The sequence below is a fragment of the Erpetoichthys calabaricus genome, chromosome 1 (assembly GCF_900747795.2).
Source record: "Erpetoichthys calabaricus chromosome 1, fErpCal1.3, whole genome shotgun sequence".
In the NCBI taxonomy this organism is placed as follows: domain Eukaryota; kingdom Metazoa; phylum Chordata; class Cladistia; order Polypteriformes; family Polypteridae; genus Erpetoichthys; species Erpetoichthys calabaricus.
In genome coordinates this window covers 260,250,947-260,271,006 of record NC_041394.2, presented here as the reverse complement: position 1 = coordinate 260,271,006, position 20,060 = coordinate 260,250,947, and the positions used below count along the sequence as shown (strand labels likewise).

At 39.0% G+C, this 20,060-nt stretch overlaps 2 protein-coding genes across 3 annotated transcripts in view; both read right to left on the bottom strand.

The window, feature by feature from the left end:
- cav1 (caveolin 1) overlaps positions 1-6,504 on the bottom strand; it is a 28,014-nt gene extending 21,510 nt beyond the window's left edge. Inside the window, exons 1-2 of one of the 2 annotated variants that reach the window (XM_028814508.2) lie at positions 6,353-6,504; positions 5,346-5,513 (exon numbers count right to left, since the gene is read on the bottom strand). In XM_028814508.2, the coding sequence (XP_028670341.1) occupies positions 5,346-5,513; positions 6,353-6,385 (201 nt within the window). In that variant the 5' untranslated portion in view covers positions 6,386-6,504. Of the gene's footprint in view, positions 1-5,345; positions 5,514-6,327 lie in introns of both variants that reach the window. The other variant, XM_028814516.2, reaches the window with a different exon arrangement.
- Positions 1-20,060, bottom strand: part of cav2 (caveolin 2) — a 516,729-nt gene that overhangs the window by 479,252 nt on the left and 17,417 nt on the right. The gene's annotated exons all lie outside the window — the stretch shown is intronic.

The window sequence follows — 20,060 nt, the reverse complement described above, 5'->3', positions numbered from 1 at the left end:
TACAATGGGAAATTATTATTAAAAAACTAAGGGCAAGCTAAATTTGGGAAAATGTGTACAATAAGATTCAAAATTGTTCTACAATTTTTGTTGGACAATGCAAACATTAGCCAGGTTTATGTATGTGTATATGTGCCCTATGGTATAGCATCCTGTCCAAAGCTGATTACATTTCAGTGGCAGCGCTGCTGTCTCACAGTAAGGAGATCACGGGTCTGCGTCCCAGGTTCTCCATGTGTGGAAAGTGCTTTGAGTAATGAGAAAAGTGCTATATAAATGTGAATAAATATTATTATTAAATGACTAAAAGAATTTCTTTGGTGAATATGAATAAATATTCCTGTTAGATCATATGCAACAATGTTTTTACAGCATGGAATGGAATTTTTGGAACAAAATGGTGTTGCTATGAATTAATTTTTATATCCAAAACAGACAATTCTATTTAGATAAAAATACATCTCTTCCTTTTAAATCAGCAACACATGATGATACACTCTGCTATAAAATTCCCCCCATACTATAATACAAGGCCATTTAAACAGTGATTAAACATGAATGATTAAAACGCATTATAAGAATTTATATTTTAAACAGTTGAGGAAAAAACATTTTCAATGACATTAAGACACCTGGAGTGGAATAGTGGTGCAGTGGTAGCAGTGTTGCAACGCAGAACGCAGACTGGATTTTACTCCCTGGTTGATCCCCTGCATGAAGTTTGCATGTTCTCTCCATGTTACCAATGTGGTTTGCTTCAGATGCTCCAGTTTCCTTGAACAGCTTGTAGACATGCAGCTTAGGTAAACTGTCAATGCTAAATTGATCCCTGATATGTGTGTGTGTGTGTTTGTGTGTCCCTATGATGGGCTGGCACCCTCTCCAGGTGTTGTTCCTACCTTGTGCTCGATGATTGCTGGTAAAAGCTCCAGCTGCCCCATGACCCCATTCTGGATAAGTGAGTTAAGAAAACGAAATAAATGGACAAAGAGGCCTCATCTGCTACACTATGCAACTAGTGAATATAGCATCCTAAAGAAAAGTCAACTGATCAACTTGTAAGTTTTTTTCAGTTTTTCAGTTCCTCAGGGGCCCTAATGGTGGTAAATTGTGTAAATGGCAATGTAATATAAAATAAATTTAGACGACAAAGTAAAGTCATAAAATCCTAAAGGGATACAAAGAACTTTTTTACAATTCCAAATGTGAGGGTCATCAACATGTGTTACGTTTTTGATCACAACTGCATTATGATGTTTACATAATCCCTTTTGTCATAGTCTTACTTAAGACGAAGCTAAGTGGAGACCAGGAGACATCCAATACAGTCTGAAAGGAATCAATCAAATCATTGTAAGTACTAAAGAATACAGACCTTATGAAAATACTTAAGAAAAGATAATGTTCTGCAAAGAGTATTAATACTGTATGAACTGAGAAAACCACAGGTGTGCCACAACATTTAACTGCATCAGTTTAGAAATGCCTTCTTAATAAGAAACCTATAAGGCATACTGGTTTGAAATGATTGCACTCAATGAAACATCTCCAGATGCCTTTATTTACTGGCCTGAACCTTGGAAATGATATGCCCAGTATACCATATATACATGAGACTTGCTTCATAAAAGTAGAAACATTTTTCCAACTGCAATGCAAAGAAACTCAAACTTTTCAATTAAGCATCAAGTCATATTTACAGTATTTAATTCTTCATTTTTTCCTAGTTAGAGTCACAGAGTGTTGGAGCCCATCCCAGCAGCAATGCAGCTACATATACACGCTTCTACATTGTATTTAACTTGAAGCATTACTTTGAAATGTGGAAAATATATCATGCATATGCAGCATGGGCTTATATCTTTCACACAGAAAGTTTCCCCTCCAAGCATTGATCCGAGTGAGCAACTCTACCCACTGAGCTGATACACTGCCCTACATCATTATTCAACTGTGCATTAATCATTTTTAAAAACAAAATGAACATCTATCTTCTGAGGGAAGCATGGTGGCAAAGTGGTTAGGATGACTGCCTTATAGCTCTAAAGTCCTGTATTCAATTCCTAACCCAGTTTTTGTCTGTGGGGTTTCTTCTGGGTGCATATGGGTTAACTGGTGACTCTAAACTGGTCTGGTGTCACTGTGGCTTATGGCAGACAGGTGCCCCATCTGGTGTGAGTTTTTACCTTGCACCCAATTCTGCCAGAATATTCTCTCAGATCCTGAAATCCTGAACTGGACTCAAAATTAATGGATCTATACAATTCTGTATCATGTAGAGAGAGATCTGATGTCCAGGGTTTCAATACTGCAGCTGGCAGTAAAGTAAAGTTTACATGTCTTCTCTGTGTCTTTGTGGAGTTTTCTCTAGACTCTCTGGTTTTCCTACCAAATCACTAATGACATCTGGATTTGGTTAACTGGCTACAATAACCTGGCCCAACATGAGAATATGTACGAGATTAACTGGTGTCCTGTTTGGGGCGACTTCATGCCTTGCTCCTGATGCTACCAGAACAAGCTTCAACCCCTTGTAAGGCCAAACTGGATTAAGTGGTGCCAAGAATATTATATTATATTATTGTTATGTTAACAAGCTTCTGTATGGCTGAAGGTTTTAGCCTCCTAGAGCATGACAATCTATATCTGTAGGACTGCCTGTTCATATTTCTCAAAACGTTTGTCCAAATTCCACATAATCCAACTTTGTCCAATGATTTATTTATCTCTAAACGGGTAAAAGTCACAATAGGATTCCTTTTGAAATGAAATTGTACCCCTCCATTTTCAAATCCAGGTTTTGCAATTAAAGATCAGCAGAGTTACAGTAACTAATCATGGAAAAGATAACAGTTCATCAAATGGCAGTATGCAATCCCACTGAAGCCAGGCCAGTTGAAAATTATCGGCTGACCTAACATGAATTATGTGTAGTAGGGGTATTTCATCATTGTTTTCTACAAAATCCCTCTCCGCTGTGAGTGTAGGATGAGGTGCAGAGGTCAATGGGGGAAATACAGAATAAGCAAAAGGGTGAGGAGAGGACATCCTCAACTTTTATAAGTTGAAGGTTAACTGACAGTATGCCAGTCTTTTCTCTTGAACTTTCTTTATGAACATGTATGTGTTGAAAGTCAACTTGTTTCAACAGAAAATACTTCTCTGACTAAATAGTTGGCCCATTTCAGCTTTCACAGTTGCCTAACACTCATTTTGTCTTCTAAATCGGTGTCCGTTCTGAAACATTAACTTAATTTAAAATGATAGATTCTTCCCAAGACACTAGAGAACATGACAGCAAAGATCTGCCTGCAGCTGCCGGCAAAGCAGCAAAAAAAGAAGCTGAAAAATTATCTGAACAAACTAAAAACAAGTATGATGAAAGTCCACAAATATTTCAATTGCAAAGGAAACTTCCAAATCGCCACACACATTTACCATGGAAAACATTCACAGCAGACAGCAGCAATCCCTGTGGTAATGTAATGTCTGTTTATAGTTATTGCCAGATGGGAAATCCCTCTGAATTGAAGAACAAAGAGAGTTTTCTCTGCCCCCTGGTGTTATGACTACATGTGGACACTTGGAGACTACCCGCCCACAGGCACTTGACTTGCTGCAGGCCTGTAACATTCTCAATAAAACACGCATAGAAGGCTTTAGCGAGGTATGTTTATGGCAATTTAAAACTCTTCTTAGCAAAATGGTACCAAAGTTAGGGCCCTGATCCACCACAGATGTGTCCATTATTCTCCTATTACAGTATGAGTCTTCACATATGCACTTGTTGATCCATTTTATATACCTGCTGTGAAAATAATGAAAGATGAGTGCTTAAGGTTTTTTTGGCAGGCTCTGCAGAGAACAACAGGAACTCAGACAGGAGCCACACCCTTTGAATTAGGGCTTATTATAGAAAGTTTCAATGCACAGAAGCTCCACAATCAACCTTATTTAACTATCAGAGGCACATCATGCAAGCACAATGGCCACTGAAGCCCAGTGCAGTTTTCAAGGGCATTCTTACCACAGTACTGCGGACTGTCAATTGTTTAAGTGTTGCAAAAACTAGATGCCAATAAGGATGATAATGAAACTAAAAATAATATTAGCAAAGGACCCTGGTGGCTTCCTATTGTCTGTAAAATGTGAATATTCTGTTGTGGCCCCGGAAATCTCCAAGTTTCTCACAGCTTCACGTCTGTGGCCAAATGCATTTTTCATATATGAGTGTAGCACGCCGTGTCCAGCACTATAACGCGTGTTACCATAGAGTCTATGCAAAAAACATTGGCGGTCTGTCATTCATCCTGCATTTTTTCCTATTGAATCCGCACCGAGTGGTTAAGGATATTTCCAAAACGTTAGCAAAAATGACGCACCTTCTCGTACTGGACAGGCTCTATTTAAAAAAAAATTGAAAAGTGACGCAACAAATATTACATGCTTGTAACAAAACTTTTACTTGATTGCATGCCATTCTTTATAGCCTGCTATACCATAGCATTATGCGAAATACACCGTTAAAGCCTAGAAGTGTCTCCAGAAATACCAGTCATCTTCGCGCATCCAGTCTTTCATTCAGTCACAGAATTAAATCGCACGACATCAGTAACGGAATTAATTCAGTAAATCCAACGTCAAATGGTAATCTACAGCATCACAAACTTTATCTACTCCAGTGATGTGCGTGTCTGGAATCGGCCTCCAGCGAACTCGATTTAATGGGCTCGAGAAACTGATTTAGAATGCTACATTATTCAATCATACTGGTATGACTTGTTTTATTTGTCCATAGCTGTTTAACCATTTCGCGATCAGCAATCTGCAACATCGAACTATAAAGGCATCGACGGAATTCTAACTAAAAAAAATCCCTGTCACTTGCTCGTGGCATTAAAGACGCAACACGCCTGTCGTGAGCACACCCTTCCATCTGGCACATTTCTATGAGTGTAACCAGATGTGATATCCTCAAGCAGCGCAGGTGCAAGCTGCGCACTTTCGAGCATGATTTTACCAACAGTAAATACCTGAGAGAATGAAGGCAATTGAAAGTTACTGTAAAGCTATCTGTATTCTTGCACTATAAACCTGAAGATTTATATTCTAAGGAGAGCTGAACGACGTTATGCCTCTCTCTGAAATTTGCTTACTTTGAAGCAGGGCGATGATGGGCAAAAGACTCCTGTTCACGTGAAATGAAACAAAATGAGGTTGAGTATTAGTTAAACTTGAAATTAGAAACCAGTTACATTCCCGGACATGCGTACACCTTTGTTTATGAGCAAGACTGAAAAGGTGTCCCGATATCATGCAAATTAAGAAGTGAGTTTGCTACGCACCTTTACTACGTCGTCGTTGATATGCTTGGGGTCCCGGTTGACCAAATCGATCTCTTTGGTGTGAACATCGTGGTGACTCTTCTCGTTCAGGCTGTCGCTGTCCATGACTTTATTATTGGGTTTGTAAATGTTTCCTTGGTCCCGAATGAATGCTGGATATAATAGCCCCTGATGGTTCCGTAGGAGAAAAGTAGAAAAACAAGACAACAAACGAAATGAAAAAGTTTCAGTTGCACGGAGCTCACTGTGCGCCCGCCGCAATGTCGGCTCGCAGCCCGTCCCGCAGCCCTCAGGATGGTTTTAAATGGATAAACGTGTAGCACCACACCCCTCTGCACTAAGCTCGACTCCCACCACAAGGGGTCATCCAGTCACACTCTTTGAGCGAGCAGCACTCCTCACATTTCTGCGCGGAATGGCACACGCGCACATTCGTGCAGGCTCAAACTCTCCACGCTGTCCACACTCGGGCGTCCCAAACTAAAACAAATGGACTTTCAGTGGTGAATTAGTAAACGAACTTCTCATCTTCTAACCCATCTGGAGTTCCGCACTTTTGAATTATACACACTGCGGTGATTTTACTCCCTATACAACATCCCCAACATATTCACTAAGTAAAATCCAGAGAAGAAATACACAACATAAAACAAAATGACATGTAAAATGCGATCTTCAATGCCATGTACACGTGTCAGTAAACTTAAACTAAACTATTAGCGCTCAAAAGCGGCTTTCTGAAATACGACGATTTTTTTAAATTAGTGAAGTCCGCGGAAAATCCCAGAGATGTTCAAGGGGTGCCAGCGGAATAGACAGGTATGCAGCAGTCCGCCGTCCTCTGTCACTTCACTTTGATAACGTTATCCGAAGTCTATAGTATTAGGAAAGTAAACGATCGGCGCGTAAAATCAATTGATCAAATACAGAACGAACTAATTGGAATCCGAATAGTCTGATCAGCTCGCGCTTAAACCCCCACCTTTTATCTCAAGCGCCCCGCATACCTCGGATTCCCCGACTTTATGACCACCAGTCATACTGATCAGAGTCAGAAGTGAGGACAGATGTAGATGTGAGTGTGCTACAATCAAGGTTTGGAGGAAGGAAGATTTTCAACAAGACGGGTGGTGACCGAGAGTAAGCCTGCTGGCGGGACTCCATAAGGACGGGTCTGTGCAATTCAGACAAGTTGGGATTTGGGCTGCTCGCGCGAGCCGGCTCTCCTGCTCCCCTACGTTGAACAAGTGAGAGAGGAAAAAAGAGAGAAAGAGAGGGAGAGAGAGACAGAGAGAGAGAGAGACTGCGTGGTTACAACTCCAAGATGCGCTAAAGCGAACTGATGGCGATGCAAAAGTGTTTAAAGGGAAAACCTTTCGTGATAACCATGCGTCCAAGCAGATGACTTGGAGTTAGTAGGCATCTTCACAACAAAAAAGCAATAAACATTATTTTATTATTTTCATGCTTTAAAAAACGTAAAGTTTGAACACGATCAAAACAAATTTATCAGGCATGATTTATACGGTAAACCTTCCTGATGGTGCGTATTTGCTTTAATTGAAATTGTGTTACACATTCCGCAAGGTGATAGTGCGTACTAATAAAGCGAAATTCAGACATCTTCAGAAATGTGGAATTAAACTAAAAGCCAGTCTGAGATCATAGTGGAAACTGTTTTTCTGTATAGTATATTTTCCAAATTGTTGTAGTAATTATTTTTGGATCGTTATTTGGAACACGGCACCAAAGATCCATGCCCTCTTTCATACTGACGTTTGGAGTTAAGGGGTGCAAGGAATCAAGTTTTACTATGGATGCGACAGCATCGGGTTTAAGGATAGGAATCAACTCCGGACGGAGTGCTAGTCTACGGGGCCACAGTATTGATGGAACTTAATTTGGGATGTGGGATTAAAAGTAGGGGGCGGGAGAAAAAAACTTCCCCAGAAACGAAAAGAACGCGCTGCCATCACAAATACAGTGACGTGCCCAGGATTTTACCCAGTGACAATAAAGCTATGAGAATGTAATCCCAAACCATGTGAATTAAAAATAAAGAAAAAAAAAAAATCGAAATTGACAGTCAAAATTATTCGTCTTCTTTTTTCCCTAATTGTTGACATGTAGAGTAAATGTCCTTGCGATGGCAAGAAAACTATTAACAGCGTACACTTGGGTAATATACTGATGTCGGATATATATATATATATATATATATATATATATAAATTCTTTTACATGCACATGCGCACCATCGTGCACCAAAATCACGCAAGCACTTAACAAAGGGAACATATCTTTCAACTGAGAGCATTTTACATTTATATGTTAACACCCCCACTTGCTCTCACATTGCTATGCATTTTTGACAACAGCCTTCCATAAAAACAGAATAGACTTCTCAATTTACATACCGAATACAAATCCTTTGAACCTTTCCAATTTCATCTTTGTTACAGGTTTTGTCATAATATCAGCAACCATTTCTTCTGTTGGACAGTACTTCAGAGTAATTTTTCCATAATTTAACATTGCTCTGACAAAGTGGTACCTAATGTCCACATGTTTACACCTCTGTCTGCTTACAGGGTTCTTTGCTAGGACATTTGCACCCTGGTTATCCTCATAAATTTCCACTGTTTCATGCTAAATTTCACCATGTATTCCTTTTAAGAGCTACATACCCTCCTGTACTGTGGTAGTAAGTGCCATATACTCAACTTTGCATGTAGATAATGCCACAGTGGATTGCTTCTTTGTTTTACATTCTGTCAAGTCAAACCTTTCCAAAATTTTCTTAATATATCCCTATTGGTCCATTTTTATAAAATCATCTCCTTGCTCAAAGTTTATTCCTAAGAGATGTTTCAGTTTTCCCAGGTCTTTCATTCTAAGCTTCTCTGTTAGCATTTCTTTTACATTTTTCATTACCTCTTCATCACTTGTAGCTAGTATCAAATCGTTAACCCAAATAATGATTGTTATTTTGTCATATCCAGTTTCTTTGGTATACACAGAATGGTCATTCTGATTTTGTATGAATCCATTTTTCCACAAGTGATCGTGTAACATTTTGTACCAAGTCCCATCTGACTGTTTTAACCCATACAATGATTTCTCCAATTTGCATACTAATTTTTCTCCTTTCTCAGAATTAACCTCAAATCCTTCAGGCTGTTCCATATACACTTCACAGTCTATCGGCACATGCAAGTATGCAGTTTTTACATCCATCTTATGTAACAACATACCATTCTGTGCAGTTATTTGGATCAAACCTCTTATGCTTGTCATATTTGCAGTTGGAGAAAAAGTCTCTTTATAATCTACTCCTGCCACCTGATTGTACCCTTTAGCTACATACCTTGCTTTGTATGTCTCAGAACCATCAGGATTGTTCTTAATGGCATACACCCATCAACCCCCACTGCATTTTTACCCTCAGGTAAGGTGGTTAACGTGAAAGTCTTATTTTCTTTCAATGAGTTAATTTCTTACTTCACTGCATTCTTCCACTCACTGGCTTCTGTAAATGTTTGTGGCACCTTACTTATAATATTGTAACAATAATCAATATTAATTGTTGTTTGGTCTTTGTTATCTATATCAAATATATAATCATCCAAGTACGCTGGCTTCCTACGCTCTCTGCTGGGATAGCATGTACTTGGATTGGTTTATGAATTGTCTTGGTTACCTGCTCCAGTTTGATTTCCATGAACCTGTACTGGCTTTTCATCAGTAATGCCAGAACTACCAATAATTCTGCTAATCTGCCTAGTATTACCCCTCCTCAGGTCATAATCATCACTATTATCAATCTGTTCCCGGTCAGTTTGTGTACTCTGCTCTATCATACCCTTCTCAATAAATTTCACTAGCCTGTGCTTTAGGACCCTGCCAGTATCTGGATAGTAAATTATGTAGGCTGAGCTATATTTGTCATAGCGAACAGAAATACCTTTCTCACACCTGGTGTCTAACTTCTTTTTGTCTTGTTTGTATGCATAGCATACTGACCCAAACTTATGCATCCCAAAAACATTAGGCCTTTTCCCTGTCAACAGGAAGTATGGTGTCTGTTTAGTGCGATTGCAGTAGCACCTTTTCCTGATTATCGCTGCTGTTTGCACTGCATACATGCATAACTCTTTGGGGACATTACTCTCAATGAGCATGCACCTGGCCATGTCAAATAGTGTTCTCCACTGTCGTACAGCAGTACCATTCTGTTGAGGTGAGTAAGGTGCAGATGTTTCATGCCTGATACCATTTTTGGTCAGCAGTGATTTAAAGCTTTCAGACATAAATTCTGTACCATTGTCTGTAGCTTCAATATGTCATCATAATTACAATGGCCAAGAATTTCATGCCATGTCTGCACATCCTGACAATTTTTACAACTGTCATCGTTTCCATCACATACCGTGTTTAAAATGTACAGTCTGTTATACTCATTGATGTCAAATGAATTACCGTCTTTGAGCTGAATTATTTCTCTGTCTTGCTGGAAGATCACACTGGCTATGCTGGCCGTCGCTTTCAATGAGAAAATGCCCTGTGGGTACAAGGGAATGTATAGTGCTTCTCTGAGTGTCGCTGTACACTGTCATCCTCTGCTGTCAATCAGCTCCACTTCCGCATCTCCTCTCCGTTGCGCGATTCCTCTGGTTTTGGTTCCATCATCCAGCTCCATGGTGTGCCTCCCTGGCTGGAATTTGTCATCAAATGTCTTAAAACTTTTGATATCTGTAATGATATGGGATGTTGATCCTGTGTCGACCATCAAGCCTTTTAGCTTCAGCCTTGGCTGGTTCAGGTTTTCACTTGTCTTGAAAGCATAAGTGTGTTCGGTGTCCTCCTCAGCCATCTGCTTTGCATTGTCATTGTCCTGCCATCTCCTTCGGTACGTTGCATCTCTGTGTGTCTTACTTTTGCAATAATTGCACCACTGGGTCTGTCCACAATGCTTTTTCAGACATGCTCTGGCTATATGTCTTTTCTGACCACAACTATAACATATAATATCCGCCCGGTTTTGTGCTGGTATGCTGGGCTTTTCTTGTATCTGTACTCTCATCATTTGATCATCTGATGCACAAACACTGTATTTCTCCGTGCCTTCATAGCTTCTCAATTTTACTTTAAAGTCTGCAAAGGTCATAGTCTCATCGCTATGCATTACTTACACAGTAAACGGCTTAAATGTTTCTGGAAGGCCCTTCAAAATCATTGCTATCAGGACACTTAATGTTTTTCCACACTTCTTGGCGATGTAATGGCGTTCTCTGCACGTATTATATAATCGGTTACACTTTCTTCATATTCCTTCTGTAATGAGGTCAACTTAGTGTACAAACTAATTATTCATGGATTGCCTTTACCAGCGCAATAGTCTCTTAAGATTTTTAGCGCTTTTCTGCCGTCAAAGGCAGCTTCTTGCATAATGAGGGAGAGGCTCTTATCGTCTTGAAACTGTATAAATTCAGCATAGGCCTCACCATTTCTTTCGGCGTTTTCCACTTTGTCTTCAACTTCAATTGGCTCGTGCAGTATCGTATCTTTTAAACCTTGTAACCGCAGATGGCCCAAAAATTTTGTTTCCCATAGTTCATAGTTTTTCTCTTCTCCATTGAACACTAACCTACTCCATCAGTTACCCTGTTCTCTCTTTTTAATTCCAGTAGCCTGTGCATCTGCAGTACCCGCCATGCCATTTTACTCGAAATTTCTTGCCAATTAACTCACGCGTGTCCTGGGCCCATAACCTGTTGACATGAAGACTATATGTCCTTGTGATGGCAAGAAAACTAAACAGCGTACTCTTGGGTAATATACTGATGTTGGAAGAATAACAACACTCTCTGAAGCTTCTTGATTAAGATAAAAAACAACGGTCATGCAGTCTCCTTTTTATTATAAAAAAAATGTAAAAAAATCCTTTACATACACATGCACACCACCGTGCACCAAAATCACGTGAGCACTTAACAAAGGGAACACATCTTTCCATTGAGAGCATTTTACATTTATATGTTAACACCAATATTAAAGACTTTTTAAATAACTGTAGTTATTCATTTAACACACACGTTTATTCATATGGAGGCAGAAATGACCAATAAGTTAAGGAAAATATAAAGCCACATTCACTTTTTAAAATATGGGCCAATTCAGTTGCATTTTACTAAAATACCAAAAGTTATAAATGACTAAAGAACAGGAAAGCAAACAAGCAAATATACTGCTTAGTATAAAAATGAGCTACAATAAAGTATTGTTAAACAGTTATATCAGCACAGGTGTCAGGACTCAAAAGTTGACTACGTAATATTACATACAAATATTATTTTTAATTTTTATTTTTGCTCACCTTTCACTGAGAATTGCAGTTATTCAGGTAGACAGATAGTGTCAGACATGCAAGCCTGGGGAGTGTCTCACAGGCAATGGTTTAGGTTATCACTGGAAAAGAAAGACTAAAATACTGCTTCTCTAGAGTGGAGGAAGATGCCCCAAGAGGAGTGGTCTCACTTCCATAATTACTGCATCAAGCCCCGCCTCTTCCGATCACCAGGATATTTAAATCAGTGCTCAACAGGAGGTTGGCTTTTGAATCTGCTTAAGAAGAGGATGGAGCTCCAACTCTAATGTTATTTATAGACTTAAGATCAGAGGACCAACATGGAAAATGTCAATTGCCTTTATAAATGTATTTTTCTTTGATTTTCAGTTTGACACATTAAACAAGGTGTCTGGACAGAGGCCTAGTTCTTTCATTTTTGTCTTTTGTTTTTTACAGTAGATAGATATACTGTATATAGATAAAGATGTTCTATTTGAGAACTACAAAGCAAAAATAAAAAATAGCAAATGAGATTGTTTCTGATTGAGGAAAGCAATATCATTTTTTAATAATTTCAACCAGTTTTCAGCTTTCAACACTTTACAATGGATTGATGCAAATTGGCTGTTTGGTGAAAGATTATGAAGTGTCACCTTATTCATTGTAAACTAAATCATACACTGCTTAAAAAGTCACATACTTATTGAATATACCATCCATCCATCCATTTTCCAACCCACTGAATCCGAACACAGGGTCGCGGGGGTCTGCTGGAGCCAATCCCAACCAACACAGGGCACAAGGCAGGGAACCAATCCTGGGCAGGGTGCCAACCCACCGCAGGACACACACAAACACACCCACACACCAAGCACACACTAGGGCCAATTTAGAATCGCCAATCCACCTAACCTGCATGTCTTTGGACTGTGGGAGGAAACCGGAGCGCCCGGAGGAAACCCACACAGACGTGAAGTGAAGTGAACCCGGGTCTCCTAACTGCAGGACAGCAGCGCTACCACTGCGCCACCGTGCCACCCTATTGAATATACCATACCATAAAATTCCCAGTGTCATAAGGCAGGGGCCAGCCTCAAACATGACACGTATATTTTTATCACATGTTCTTCTTCCAGTAAAAAGGTGAGTTTTCACATACACTTTTAAAAAATCCTGGTTCTTTACTAGCTTGTGGGGATCCTCATAGAAATATTGCTTAACAAAGCACTGTTTCATTCTGGGAAGAGTTCTTTGCGTATGACATTGGTTCTTTGTACTTTGAAAAATGTCCTGATATGTAGAAAAAAAAGCTTAAGTCTAGGGATTTAGGCATCTAAAAAATAAAGATTCTTTCTGAACCCTGGCAATAACGGTTCCCCTATGGCGGCTTTTCTCAACCTTTAAGTATTTGCAACTCGAGTTTTCATAACAGTTTTAATCGCGCCCCCCTAATGTTTGTTGGAAGGAGCCCACTAATACCAATTTGTTCTTTTTTTAATTAATGATATATCATAGATGCATATTTTATTATACCTACTTAACTTTTATCGACATTTATCTAACTCTATATTTATTTTTCTAGTATCAGAATGTAGTTTAAGTTAATTTGTTTTGGTTTCAATAGATGTATTTTTCATATTTTCAATTTTTGTTTTCTTTTTTTCACATCTTCGCGCCCCCCTTTTTGTTACTTCACGCCCCCCTAGGGGGGCCCGCCTCACAGTTTGAGAACCACTGCCCTATGGCATCCCTCTGAAGAGCCACCCTGGCACCTTCATTTATTTATGAGTGTAGACTAAAGCCATGGCAGCATTTCATTTGGAGGGCTGCATAAACCTAAATCACTTATTGTCATGCAATGGGTGAGTAACTGAAATAGAAGATAAAGCAGTGCAGTATAAGTGCAATACTGAGCAAAATTGTGCAGGACATTTTTGTTCTATATTATTCACTTCCTATTTGGCTTATCTTAGTGTGGGGTTATAGAACAGTCAAATTTAACCCAACTTACAATTTGCACAAGCTTGAATTTTAATCACTGGAAAGAACAAAAACAGCATAAATTATATCCCAATAATCCTAGTATTATTGTAGTATAAAGATGGTTGGATATATAATGACATAGTTATCTTGTCTTTCAGGGTAAACATTGTTAATTCAAGGTTCTTTTTGGTCTGAAAGATCATCATTTGGAGGTTCACATACTTTATCTAAGATTTCTGTATGATAATCTTGGTTACTTAACAATGTAATCAAGTGCTCTCAAAAATAAAACTATGGTTAAACACCTCAGGCACATACATGTGCACATACAAGAATAAAAGCAGGATGTTGGCTCACCACAACCAGTAAAAACCCAAAAGAATACCTGCTGGCAAGGTCTAGCAATAAAATTATATTTTGAAAATAAAACAAAGCACACAGACACCTTTCTTTGTCAGAAACAGCTTTTCTTAATTGTGCAACCACTTAAAAGATAATTAAGGTTAGAAATTTGTTAGAACATGTTTCTAACATTGCAGTCAATTCTTTGCTTATCATACAGCTTTTATAAAGGAACATACTGGTATAGCTTAGAAGAGTAAAATAAAATATCCCTGCATAATGTCTTATTACAAAATGAAAATTGCTGACTATTCAATTAAAAGTGTTGTCTCCTTTTCATGTATCAAACTGTTGACTGATTTTTAAGTATCATACATACTCTGATGTTACTTACTGTATGTAGCCCCTGAAAGCTATGATTATACAGTGAAAGCCACAGTCTGATTGAAGACTGACAAAACAAGAGGGTCACCTATCACAATGGGCATAGACTCAAGGGACAACTCTAACAAGAGAATTGACCAATACTTTATTAAATAGAGTTTCCAAAAAGCATCTGTTGCTCTCTTTAAAGGGATATTATGAGATTTATTGACTTTATTGTGCTAAGGACACTTTTCGGGCTCAGAATGAGCTCCATCAGACAAATTTATTTCTAAAAATTATTTTTTTAGCAGTAATAAACCATAACTAGAGATAAGATGTATTATCGTGCAGTTTTGGAGACTTACCAGGTACATTACCAGATTGGTCTACTTCCATACTTTAAGACTAACATACACACAGATACACACGCATACACATAGAGATCCTATCCATACAAAGTCTCAGGTGATGTAAATTGTCAGTCACCACACAATATTCTGCATAGGAACCCCTTTACATAAGTACATATAAGAGTGATGGCAAATGCTTGTCACTCATTAGAACATTAGAACACTCTAGACAAGAACAGACCATTCAGCCCAACAAAGCTCGCCAGTCCTATCCACTTATTTCTTCCAAAAAAACATCAAGTCGAGTTTTGAAAGTCCCTAAAGTATTATTGTCTACCACACTACTTGGTAGCTTATTCCAAGTGTCTATCGTTCTTTGTGTAAAGAAAAACTTCCTAATGTTTGTGCAATATTTCCACTTAACAAGTTTCCAACTGTGTCCCCGTGTTCTTGATGAACTCACTTTAAAATAACAGTCTCGATCCACTGTACTGATTCCCTTCATAATTTTAAACACTTCAATCACGTCACCTCTTAATCTTCTTTTGCTTAAACTGTATAGGCTCAGCTCTTTTAATCTTTCCTCATAATTCAACCCCTGTAGCCCTGGAATCAGCCTAGTTGCTCTTGTCTGGACCTTTTCTAGTGCAGCTATCTCCTTTTTGTAGCCTGGAGACCCAAACTGCACACAGTACTCAAGATGAGGCCTCGCCAGTGCATTATGAAGGTTGAGCATAACCTCCTTGGACTTGTACTGCACACATCGTGTTATATAACCTAACATTCTGTTAGCCTTCTTAATGGCTTCTGAACACTGTCAGGAAGTCGATAGCTTAGAGTCCACTATGACTCCTAAATCCTTCTCATAAGGTGTACTCTCGATTTTCCAACCACCCATTGTGTAGTCAAACCTCACATATTTACTTCCTATGCCCAAGCCTGCATGCTATCCAAGTCCTTCTGTAATGATATAACAGATTCCAAATTATCTGCTAATCCACCTATCTTGGTATCATCTGTAAACTCTAACCAGCTTGTTACTTATATTCCTATCTAAATCATTTATATATATTAAAAATAGCAGCGGCCCTAGCACTGACCCCTGTGGAACACCACTCTTAACATCGGCCAGTTCTGATGAAGTTCCTCGCACCGTCACCCTTTGTGTCCTGTGTCTGAGCCAATTCTGCAGCCATCTAAAAACATGTGACATAAAAACATCACATAAAATCGTTGCACAAAATCGTTGCACTTTTAGGCTTAGGGTTTTATATATATAGAGTAGATAATTAAGTATTTTCCTTTGCAGCTTCTTTTTTAAATCTTTATTAATCCACTGTGGAGTTTTAAAAATTTCCTATTAATTCCAAATTTAGGTATGTATCTGTCCTGCATTACATGTAAAACATTTTTAAACCTGTTCCACTGCTCCGCGACTGCCTCTACACTTAAAAGCTTATCCCAGTGTATCCTACTTAAATTTTGCCGCATCTAGTCAAAATTTGCCCTACCAAAGTTCAACTTAACAATGTTAGTCTTTGCATCTGCACTCTTACAAAATACTGAGAACTGTATTACATTATGGTCACTTGACCCTAGTGGTTCAGTCACTTCTACACCCTCAATTCTATCTTGATTATTACATAATACTAAATCCAGACAGGGTTCACCCCGTGTTGGTGCTTTAACAGGCTGTGTTAAAAAACAGTCACTGATTACTTCTAAAAACTCCTGGTCTTGTGCTCCTCCATCTGCAACGTTATCCCAGTTAATATATGGATAATTAAAGTTCCCCATGAGTATACTATCTCCCTATAAACCTGTGTTTTTGATATTATTAAAAAGATGTGTATTGAAATTACTGTCTGAATTGTGTGGTCTATAACAGGCATGTCAAACTCACTACCATTGGTGGGCCGCTTCGACTGCCATACGTGTGTCAGCGGGCCGTACTGTACTCTATAACACACTCCTAAAATAAGACCTCTTTCCCTAATATTTTCCAGGCGAAGCCACATGTCCTCACTAAGATGGGGCTCATCATCCAACTGAAGAGGACTTACATTTAAATCCTGTTTGGCATAAACAGCAACCCCACCTCCTTTTCTGTTCTGTCTATACTTCCTAAAAAATGTGTATCCCTCTATGTTACACTCATCCCCATCTTTGTTATTTAGCCAAGTTTCCGTTTTTGCCATAATATCGTAATTATGCTCTGCTACAAACAACTCCAACTCACTTTTTTTGATACTTCTAGCGTTAAGGCAAGCTATTTTTAACTCTTAGTACTCACTCACTGTCATCAGCACTAACAAACTTACCGGTGTTATCGGGACACATGAAAGCTCAATCACTTTGGCTGTAGGGCCACTTCTAAAACAACAGTGTCTTATTTCTACCGTTCTTCTTAGCAACCTCTCAACCTTGATTACCCTGTGGACAAGAAAGCAACACTCTTCCCACACTAGGTATCCTAATCTTTCTCTCTGTATATAAAATCCAACATCTGTCTGTCTGTCTGTCCACTTTTCATGAGAGAAATACTTAACAGATTTAGAATGAGTTTTTTTCTATAACATTAATGTTGATATTGCAACTTCTTTCATTGCACTATGTATCTGTCTGTCCACTTTTCATGAGAGAAATACTTAACAGATTTAGAATGAGTTTTTTTTCTATAACATTAAGGTTGATATTGCAACTTCTTTCATTGCACTATGTATCATAGTTCGCGTGTGGTGCCAATTTATTTGCCCGAATCCGAGAGACACACAGCGGGCAGAGGGGAGGGGTGCCCTCCTCAATCACGCTCTAGCCTCAGGGTGTTCCTTACCACTGCTTAGCTAGTGAATGAGAGAACTACTTAACGGATTTAGATCGGATTTTTTTCTATAATTTGCTTGAACATTCATCATGACTTCTGTCATCACACTAAGAATCATTGTTTGCTTGAAGGAGCGATATATTCTCGCTAATCCGAGACAGAGGCTGCAGGCCAAGGGAAGGGGGGAGCGTGACGTCAGGAGTGAGGAGCGAGGCACGGATAGTAATTATGAACTGAAGAAATAAATTCAAAGTATAGAAATTTAAATGCAATGCAAAGTATAAGAAATATGAAATACAAAATAGAAGAAGATATAATAGAAAATAAAATAGATGGCAAAGTGTGGATGCATATAGTGTAAGAAAAGCTTAGTGAAAAATAAGCAATGTCAGGAGTGGATGTTGTCCTGGGCGACATTTTCATTTAGCAGACAGTGTTATTCATAGGTTATGTTCTCTGACGTCCAGATAAAATGGTCATATGTGTCTTGATCGCTGATGGTGCTTCCAATGTTATTGCTGTCTTCTGTCATTGCACATGTGGGGTTTCTGTACATTATACACATTTGAATGGCGGACTATCCTTATGATGGATGACACTGCTTGAAATATATACTGTTTGTTTCACTTTCCTTTTCTAGGCTATAAACTAATTGAAACAGCTTTTGGTCCATAGTTATTTTCTGTTCTGGGGTTATGTTTCTGTTCTCGGGTTGTAAAGTAATTGAAACAGCTGCCTTACAGTTATAAATTATTGGTGCAATGCAGAAAGGATGCATAAGAGAGGGATTGCTTCTGTAATTAAATAGCTTTCAAGAGTCCTGTAAATTAAGTTTATCCTCATTCATTTTGAGCTAAAAATTAAAACTTAATATAAGCAATCTTCAGTTTCAAAAATCGAAGATTTTCCACTCCAGCACACTAACAACATGGAATTTGCTACGGAAATTACAGTAAAACAAATGGTGTTTTTGTTAAAGTTTCAAATCTCACAAATTGAACATATATTTTCATCTCATATGCAACCTTTTTCTCCATGTGCAAAAATATAGCAAAATATAGTCCGTTGTACAGTATGTGACTAGAGAGCATGGCTAGAAAGCACTTAACTTGCAAGCACTTCAGAGGCACTTACCTGCTGCTAAACATCCTTTGACCTGCATATGTTACCATTAAAAAGCCTCCAGAAGGAAGGATCCTGGCTAGGATCAATTTATAGCTCTGGAGAAACCGTGCACACGTGGTGTTTTCTCTGACCCCAAATAAGTCATGTAAGTTGGAAAGAAATAAATGTATAGGCAGGCAGTGTATGAGGCAGATAAGAGTGTGTGCAGCTACCTGGAAGGAGATATGGAAGATTAGGGTAGCGCTGGAGAGTGGTTGAAGAAGGAGACAGGCTTCTGACTGTGGAATAGCATTTAGGGAGTAATATTCTTGCTTTCAAAAACAAAACCTAATTTTAATCATTTTCATGTTTCACAATTGTGAAACTAATTTTAGGGACAATTTTGTAAAACTGTGTGTGAAAAGAAACTCTGCTGTTTTGCTCACTGCTAACTGAAGCCATTAAATTAATGCCACAATTAGATCATGATCATAAACAAGACAAAGTCCTCTTATGAAACTATTGTGACGGGCAGCCACAGCCATTACCTGGCTGAGATGCCAGCTGGATGGAAGGACCAGAGGAGAGGGCATCAGCGAGGCACTACCTCCCCACCTCCCCAGGGATGTTAGAGAGCAGCCATCCTGGGCAACTGTGGCACCATGGATTCCCGCAGGGCATGCTGGGAGTTGGAGTTTGGCACAGCCTTTTTGGGTTCCATGGAGGCTGCCAGGGAGAGCTGCAGAACCCTACTTTGGGCTTTCACCAACCCTGGGAATGATTTCAGGTCTGATTAATGCGCCACCTGGAACACTCCCAGGACCAGCTGAAAAGGAGCAGCCTCACTCCATTCAGCGAGCCAGAGTCGGGTGGAATATGATGAAGCTTGCTGGAGGAGGAGTGGAAGTGAGAGAAAGGAAGAAAAGGAGAGAAGGTGTTTTGTGCTTGGTGCTTTGGACTGTGCTACTGTGGGGAGCAAAAGAAAAGCACTTCCCCAAGGAAATAAAAATGTGTGCTGTGCAACACTTGTGTCTCTGCCTGTCTGTGTCGGGTTAGGGCGGCGTGCCCCGGTGGTCCACACTATCTTAAACATTTGTTCCTTCATATGTGTGTTATCCTGCTGAGTAGTGCAGATATAAATACAATGTTTGACGTCTGCCTGCTTTTTATAACTTGGTTTAAAAACTCTGCCATTATTTCTTGATCTTACACTTTACTTGTAGGACTGCCTTTCAATACTGAGCCCATCAGTTAAGGCAAAGGGAAGACCTTACACAGTGTCGAAGATTGCAATTGGATCATTTTTTTATCACCTGAAACAAAACTATTATTATAACTGCTTATTTTTATAATTTAAATACCTATGGGTAACCTAATGTGTTGTTATTTTCCTTTTT